This window comes from Populus alba, chromosome 11 (assembly GCF_005239225.2).
Source record: "Populus alba chromosome 11, ASM523922v2, whole genome shotgun sequence".
Classification (NCBI taxonomy): Eukaryota; Viridiplantae; Streptophyta; class Magnoliopsida; order Malpighiales; family Salicaceae; genus Populus; species Populus alba.
This window is the reverse complement of record NC_133294.1, coordinates 1,362,254-1,369,510: the sequence shown is the minus strand read 5'-3', so window position 1 is coordinate 1,369,510 and position 7,257 is coordinate 1,362,254. Positions and strand designations below refer to the sequence as shown.

General features: G+C 35.3%; 3 protein-coding genes across 3 annotated transcripts; all 3 read right to left on the bottom strand.

Annotated features, from left to right (window-relative positions):
* Window positions 1-444: 444 nt before the first annotated feature.
* Window positions 445-1,258, bottom strand: LOC140956148 (uncharacterized). Its single transcript, XM_073412617.1, has 2 exons — window positions 721-1,258; window positions 445-596 (listed from the first exon to the last, which is right to left on the bottom strand). Exons 1-2 carry the CDS (start codon window positions 1,256-1,258, stop codon window positions 445-447), a joined length of 690 nt encoding a protein of 229 aa, XP_073268718.1.
* A 2,148-nt stretch (window positions 1,259-3,406) lies between these two features.
* LOC118062169 (ankyrin repeat-containing protein ITN1) lies at window positions 3,407-4,663 on the bottom strand. The gene is made up of 3 exons (XM_035075878.1): window positions 4,514-4,663; window positions 3,769-4,278; window positions 3,407-3,451 (listed from the first exon to the last, which is right to left on the bottom strand). Exons 1-3 carry the CDS (start codon window positions 4,661-4,663, stop codon window positions 3,407-3,409), a joined length of 705 nt encoding a protein of 234 aa, XP_034931769.1.
* LOC118062061 (uncharacterized) lies at window positions 3,527-6,308 on the bottom strand. The gene is made up of 4 exons (XM_035075742.2): window positions 5,694-6,308; window positions 5,396-5,533; window positions 4,514-5,058; window positions 3,527-4,278 (listed from the first exon to the last, which is right to left on the bottom strand). The coding sequence occupies exons 1-3, from the start codon at window positions 6,235-6,237 to the stop codon at window positions 4,685-4,687; spliced, it is 1,056 nt and encodes a 351-aa protein (XP_034931633.1). The 5' UTR covers window positions 6,238-6,308; the 3' UTR covers window positions 3,527-4,278; window positions 4,514-4,684.
* Window positions 6,309-7,257: the final 949 nt, after the last annotated feature.

Sequence of the window (7,257 nt, the reverse complement as noted above, 5' to 3'; positions counted from 1 at the left end):
ACTCTTTGTCTAGAATTTTATTAAACAAATGTACCTCTTGCCGTTCTTGGCCTCCCTTTTCTCCGTACTTATGGATTTTAGGCTTGCTCTGGTCGATGCTAGAATACGTAAGGTCCCAGGAGGTATCTTTTCTGACTAAAAACTTGGCAAGCTGATCTATGCAGTTGTTTTTGCTTTTGAACCTTTTCCCTCCATACTGAACGTCCATATAATTTTGCTTTCAAGGAAATAAGTTAGTCGCAAATGGTTAGTTGCATATAAATTCTGTGATGTAATGAGTTTATTATGCAGAAACAAGGCAAGTTACATCATGGTTGTTAAAAGGAATGACAGAAAAAGAAGGGAAACTATAATAAAAAAATCTATGTTACATTTTTTTTTTATATGAGAAGTGCCATAATCACATTGGTTTCACTGATTCAGTGAAAACTGGAAGGGTAAGGATTATACTTCCATACCTAAATTAATGAATCCTTCTTCAGGCTCTAGTTTAAAAGCTGATGGGTTGCATGATAAAAGCTGAAGACCAGTCATACCATCGGCATCTTTTTGGCCAATTAAATGCGTGTAGTCCAACGCAATTCGGTATGCCAAATCTGTGGCCCAACGTAATTTGTATGAAAGACAACATTTCAGCATCAGAATATCAACTTCATATGTTGAAACAAAATTGACTTGCAGATGGGGGGAAGAAATGAATTTATAATTGACAATGCTTACCAAAATTGTGAGAAAGAATGGCCATGTGAAGGACAGTGGTTTTATCACTTCTCTGTACATAGAATTGCAAACCAGATTCATCATATCCAGAGACTTTAGCAGCTAGAAAGTTGAACATATCAGTTTTTCCATACCGGGCCGCACGAAAGAGAGCCGTCTCACCATTGTGGTTGCGCATGCCTAACAATCCAGGGGCTTTCTTCAGAAGTTTACCTGCAACAGCTACAGTATGGTTGCTTGTGGCAGTCTCATGGAGGATTGTGTTTCCTACACCATTTTGGCAAGTCAACTTGTCGAGATGATGATCAGGCAACTCATCTAGTAATTGTTCTACCAAGGATGCTTCTTTGGCATATGTAGCCATGTGAAGTACTGTATCTTCGTTTACTGTTATTACGTGCAATGCATGATCCTGAATTTTTTGGCAGAGTTCTGCAACTATCTTCTTGTTTCCTTTCATGAGAGCATCGTACAAGTTTCCGTTTATTTTCTGTTTACGATCGATTTCACTGGTACCAGGAGACATCAAGGGTTCCATGTAGAAGGGAGGGGGTAATTGTTTCCTTGAAAAAAAAAAAAATTGCTATGCCAATCCTCAATAATAACCTTCTCCTTTATATCAGAATTCTACTATCATGCAACAGGATCCTCTTAATCTTGACGAGTACACTTACAGAGTATAATATTCTAGCTACCTCTCTTATTCTAAAGCTGTATCCAGAGCTTTTGACTTCATGACTGCATTTGGATTATCAATCATCTTTACTTGTGGTAGAGTTAGAATCTTGAACTTTTCCTTGATTTATTATTGCACAGTTATGATCACTAACTAGCTATATAGTTTTGCTTCATGTGCTAATTGGCACTTTATTGAAAATGAACCTTGCTTTATATATGCCTTTAGCTGGTGCTTCTCCATGTTTAGTGGAATGTGGAATAAGCTTTGTGTTGATTCATGGAATTAAATTCCTACTTTGTCACACTAATTCTGTTTCATTAGTGCAGTGTCATAAACATTCCCATGTTATGCACGCCAGGCTTACAACTCATAGTTAATTGGGATAATCTTAGCTTTGCCTATAGTAGTATATTAGCATCTAATCCGAGGGACAAAGTCGAACTTTCTTCCTTCAGTAAAATGCTATCCCCAAGGCCCACATCCCGCAGTTTGACTGAATTGAGTGTAGATTTAAAGGAAACTTACTGGAGAATTCGTTTTATTTACATCAATTACTTTATTGCTACTTTGATTACTAGAATCAAATATATATTTCATAGTATAAATAATTTTATAAATCTTGTCAAGTTATTTTAAAGAATCAAAAATAATAAAAAAAGATATTATTTTATCTAAAATTGCTAAGAATTTGTTCTTATTTTTTCTTTTTTTATTCTTCCTTTTATGTTCCTGACTCTGGCGTTAATAAACAATTCCTATTAATATTTTCAACTTTGGCGTGGTAAATATCGCATAAATCTAAAAAAAATATGATATTCCTGACTCTGGTGTCAGTGAATATTTTTGCAAAAAATAAATTTGAAGAAAAAAATTTTTGTCATTTTTTTCTTGTTTATCCTTTATTATTATTTGCCCTTTTTAATTAGATGAAAGTACAAAAAAAAACCATTGCACAATGTAGTTGCATTTAACAGTAATAATCCACAGATTGAGCACATCTACAAAAAAATACGAACATAAAGAAAAAAAATAAAACAAAGTACGAGGAGCTCACAAATAAATCAACAAAGACTCCCAAATATTTTTGGATTTTTCTGTTATTGAAAAGGGGTTTGTTTGATCAAATATCAAATTAGAATGGGCATAAAAATTATAGCCAAAACATAAGGGTGTATTTTGCCAAACACACCCTTAGTAAACACAATTTGGGTCGGTTAGGCCTAAAGCCCAAACCCAACCCACTCTTTTTTTCTTTTTGTGTTGAATCTAGCCCACCATGCGTGAAAGGTTCACGCATGCATGCAACAGTAACCAGTTAATTATTTTAGAAAGGAAGGCAGGAAACTTACCTAGGCGTGCGGATGGAGGCGAACTCGAGGGAGACTGGGCTAAAAGAAGGGTTGAGGGGGGCGGTGGCTAGTATAGGGTTTGCCGCCCCCTTCTTTTGTTTTTATATTTCTTTCTTTTAGAGTTTCTGGTAATAGCCTCCTTTTGAGGTCTTTTCTTTTAGGGTTTCTCCTAATCGTCTTCCCTTTTTTTTTGCACACACTGAGGTCTGTATTTATAGTGCTAGAGTCCCTTTGCCTGTGAGAAACAAAGTTTCAAATATCAAATTCATTCTCTTTTTTGAAGTTTGAATTTGATTAAGAATCAAATTTGAAAGCGGATAACTATCATTATCTTGAAAACAAGAATTATCTTGAAGATAAGGATAGAATGACAAAAGTACATTGTAGTCTCTAGTTTTCACGCAAGTTGACAAATCACATTTTTCATTTAAATAAATCTCTGATTTACATTTTAAATCCTGTAAAATTAAATTAAACAGCCAATGGGTCAAAATTGGGTTACAACAGGTGTTGATTGTTTTTTTTTTTTTTTATAATAATCAATTGATTTATTAATAAAACAACCATTCAGATAATAACAAAGAAAAACACTGAATTTTAATAAATAAAAAAGAAGAAGATTGGAAACAAATCCAATTACATTGTATTAGCAATAAATCTAAGCTTCATTCTTTGCAAGCGTGTTGCTTCCATCTACGTTTACCTGGATCACCAACAAGGATAGTCTTCAGTCATCATAAATTGGTTTAATTATGATTATTGAAATCCTTACAATTATCAACAACTCAATAACTTGCTGCACAATGTTAACAATAATAATACATATTATCATCCATGTATGGTATTTCATGGAATGTGGGACTCTGAGGTTTGGACTTGACAACATTTTAAACATTTGGACATCATCATACAAGGTTTGGATAGAACAAGTTTAGTTAGTGGAAAGTTTTCGAGCAAATATTTGTAAGTTTTTGATAGTGAGGAATAGAGAGGAAAATAAGATAGCGCGAAGATGCAAACTGGGATAAAAGAGACCGAGTATAGAGTAACTTTAGCCCAATTTTCCTTATTGTATATCGTCAGAAAGATTGTTGATCCAAATGCTACCATCATCATAGCCACGGAAAGGAACAGAAATGTGAAGCCTGCCATCAACTTATTGGGAAGGGTATGCTTGAAATCTTTAAATCGAAATGGCGATGAGAGGATGGAGAGAAATGTCACAACTGATGTCAAAGCAAAGGTAAGAGATAGCACGTCCGAGACAGTGAAAACCACAAAGAATGGTTTATTAACGAGGACAGGAACACCGGTGCTCTGATTTGGACCTCCTGGAAATGTGTAGGCTGCTGCAAAGGCGACTGTAGCAATCAGAACAGCCACAACCGAAGATCCTTCTGCAGTGCTCTTCATCCATTCTTTCGCTGAGCTGCGAAGTTCAGAGTTTGCAGTAACAAACAAACCCTCTGCAGAGAGGTTCTGACTGTTATGGTGGCTTATGAAATGAGGTGGAGTGACTTCTTCGACTCGCTGTATTCTCGCACGCAATAAAAAACAGACATGTCAATCACTGATTTTTTCCAAAGAAAATAAGCATTAGACCATTAATATTTTTAGTTCTTTCTTCTTTTCTACAGTATGTGGAAATGCAATGCAAATTCCTCAAGTTTTGTTCCAATTGCTTAAAGATTCAAGATTAGTGCAGCATTCAAAAAAATATGCCTGTGTGTGAATCATATGTTGATGCGAAAAGTCTAAAAAGCACCTCAAACCATAGCAACTCTTCTTGTAATAGGAATGCAGGGCCTTCCATCTTCTCAGATACAAAATCCTTTCTCTTTATACCAACAGTGTGCAGAATAGAATTCCCCTCGTTATCAATCTTTCTTACCAGTCTCTTCATGGGCACTTCCATTTTCGTCACAAGCTCGAAAATCTATAACTCTCTGTATTTGATTGCCACATGCAACACATTGCGACCTTCGTCATCAACATGTTCAACTGCTTGAGGGTAAAGCCTGAGTATTTCTTCCACCATCTCCACAATTCCTGACTTCGTAGCCAAAATCAAAGGAGTTTCACCAACATCATCCATTCTCTCAGGAATTCTAGCAGCCAAAGACATCCCTTCTTGCCCACCTATCTCTCCATATCTGTGTATTTTAGGCTTGCTCTGGTCAATGCTAGAATAAGTAACTTCCCATGAGGTATCATTTCTAGATAAAAGCTTGGCAAGCTCTACAGCTGATTTATATTTATCCTTTTGATTTTGAACCTTCTCCTGCCAAGCTGTACTGCAACAGGATTTAGCTATCCAAGGAATAAAGCAAGTCAGCAACATACATACCTAACTTTAGGCTCTGGAACACAACATGAATAAAAATTATCTATAACGATGAATTATTTTGCAGAAAGATGGAACATACATGACTGTAAGAAGATTAACCTATGTACAACTGTACGAGAATCTTATTATTTCAAGTACGAAAAATTCAGAGAAAAAGAAGGAAATTTGCAGCACATTATTCCTATATGAAGATAAAGGAAGGATTGTTCAAATGTCATAATCTTGACAAGAAAGAAGTGCACTATAGTATTAGCTGTTCTGAATGTGATTAGCAAAATGGAAGTGAGCTTGTATACATACCTAACTTAATGAATCCATCTTCAGGGTCTTGTTTAAAGGCTGACGGGTTGCATGAAAGAAGTTGAAGACTCGTCATCCCATCACCGTCTTTTTCGCTGATTAAATGTCTGTAGTCCAATGCAATTCGGTATGCCAAATCTGTTTTTTTCATTAAAATTTTACCAGAGAGAAATGTTTTTGTTTTAGAGCAGCAAAATAAAAACTTTAGCATGCCTCAGAATTGGGATTTTATTTAATTCCCACCAAACATAACATACAGAAGTGCCCAAGAAATGAACTTGTGATTTATAATGCTTACCGAAGTGCTCAGAAAGAATTGCAATGTGAAGGATAGTGGTTTTATCACTTCTCTGAACATAAAATTGCAGACCTGCTTCGTCATATCCAGAGACTTTAGCAGCTAGAAAGTTGAACATATCAGTTTTTCCGTACCGAGCTGCGCGAAACAGAGCCGTCTCCCCATTGTGGTTGCGCATACCTAACAGTCCGGGGGCTCTCTTCAGCAGTTTATCTGCAACAGCAATCGCATGGTTGCTAGTGGCAGTCTCATGGAGAATTGTGTTCCCCACTCGATTTTGTCGGGTCAACTTGTCGACATGATAATCAGGCAACTCATCTAGTAATTTTTCCACCAAGGCTGCTTCTTTAGCATACGTAGCCATGTGGAGAACAGTATCATCATTCACTGTTATTACGTGCAATGCATGATCTGAAATTCTTTGGCAGAGATCTACAACATCCTTCTTGTTGCATGTCACTAGAGCCTTGTACAGAAGTCCATTGATTTTCTGTTTGGTATCAAGAACATCAGCATTGCAGGAACCCATCAGTGGCTGAAACATCCTGAATAGGGAGGTGGCTTCTCTCTTTTTTTGGCCTTATTATCCTTTGATTCTTTTGATTTTGAAGAGAAAGTAATATTTTTGTTCTAGCCCTCAATAATGAATAGCTCTGCCCATTTTATGTCAATATCCCGCTTTTTCTACCCCTAATCTTGTCAAAATCCCGCTTTTTCTACACCTAATCTTGTCTATATCGGCCAATACACAAAGTACCTAGCTTTTTATCACACTAAATGTAAATGCTGGGTCATACTAGATGCTTTTCAAAGAGTAATTGTCTTTGTGAAACATCACTTTGATGATAGAAACCTGCTTTATCCCTCAATTGAATACTTTTCTTTCCCTTTTTTTTTTTATATGGAAGTTTTTGATAGAATTTTAGCACTATCTTGTCCATCCTTTTTGCATTTTTGCAATCCCATCCAAAAGCAGCACGTTTTGCACGTCATGCTTTACAGCTAACTAGAAACATGGGCCACGCTATGCTGCGGGTCAATTTTTTATATAAAAAATATTAAAAAAGTTAAAATTTAAGAGTTTTTTCTACAAAGTTATACCTAAGAGCATTAGGTCTATCTGTTACTCCTGATCCAAAAGTTATATTTATAATGTTAATAATAATATTAAACTTGCATGATCCAAGTTTAAGTGAGTTTGGTTGCAACATCAAACCTGAAGCCTTTGATATGAGTCTTGTTGCAAGGTTTTGTTATAAAAAATAATAATTAAAAAGGAAAAAAAAATTAATATTACAAAATGAAATTAAAAAAAAAAGATTAATTGAAAAAGAAAAAAAAATAAAGCAAAGCATTATTCCAATGAATAGTGCTTTGCAAGGAGGGGTACAATAAAATCCCTCACGAGATCACAATAATTTAATGACCAGTAAACAAAACAAATCATAAAGTTTAATTCTTAATCAAATCGATATTAAAATATGAAATTGAAAAAAAACTAATAAAGAAAAAGAAAAAAAATCTTAATCAACTGGTTTAACCCGTCAAACTTGGGATTCGTGTC

What these genes read in the sequence shown, in the direction of transcription:
- LOC140956148 (XM_073412617.1), bottom strand. Translation starts at nt 1,258, where the DNA reads ATGGAACCCTTGATGTCTCCTGGTACCAGTGAAATCGATCGTAAACAG. An exon ending in CATTCTTTCTCACAATTTTG is followed by an intron (nt 597 to 720) that starts GTAAGCATTGTC and finishes GTTGGGCCACAG; the next exon opens with ATTTGGCATACCGAATTGCG.
- LOC118062061 (XM_035075742.2), bottom strand. Translation starts at nt 6,237, where the DNA reads ATGTTTCAGCCACTGATGGGTTCCTGCAATGCTGATGTTCTTGATACC. An exon ending in AATTCTTTCTGAGCACTTCG is followed by an intron (nt 5,534 to 5,693) that starts GTAAGCATTATA and finishes TGAAAAAAACAG; the next exon opens with ATTTGGCATACCGAATTGCA. An exon ending in AGATGGATTCATTAAGTTAG is followed by an intron (nt 5,059 to 5,395) that starts GTATGTATACAA and finishes TTCCTTGGATAG; the next exon opens with CTAAATCCTGTTGCAGTACA.
- LOC118062169 (XM_035075878.1), bottom strand. Translation starts at nt 4,663, where the DNA reads ATGGAAGTGCCCATGAAGAGACTGGTAAGAAAGATTGATAACGAGGGG. An exon ending in AAGAGTTGCTATGGTTTGAG is followed by an intron (nt 4,279 to 4,513) that starts GTGCTTTTTAGA and finishes GCGAGAATACAG; the next exon opens with CGAGTCGAAGAAGTCACTCC. An exon ending in ACTCGGTCTCTTTTATCCCA is followed by an intron (nt 3,452 to 3,768) that starts GTTTGCATCTTC and finishes TTGGTGATCCAG; the next exon opens with GTAAACGTAGATGGAAGCAA.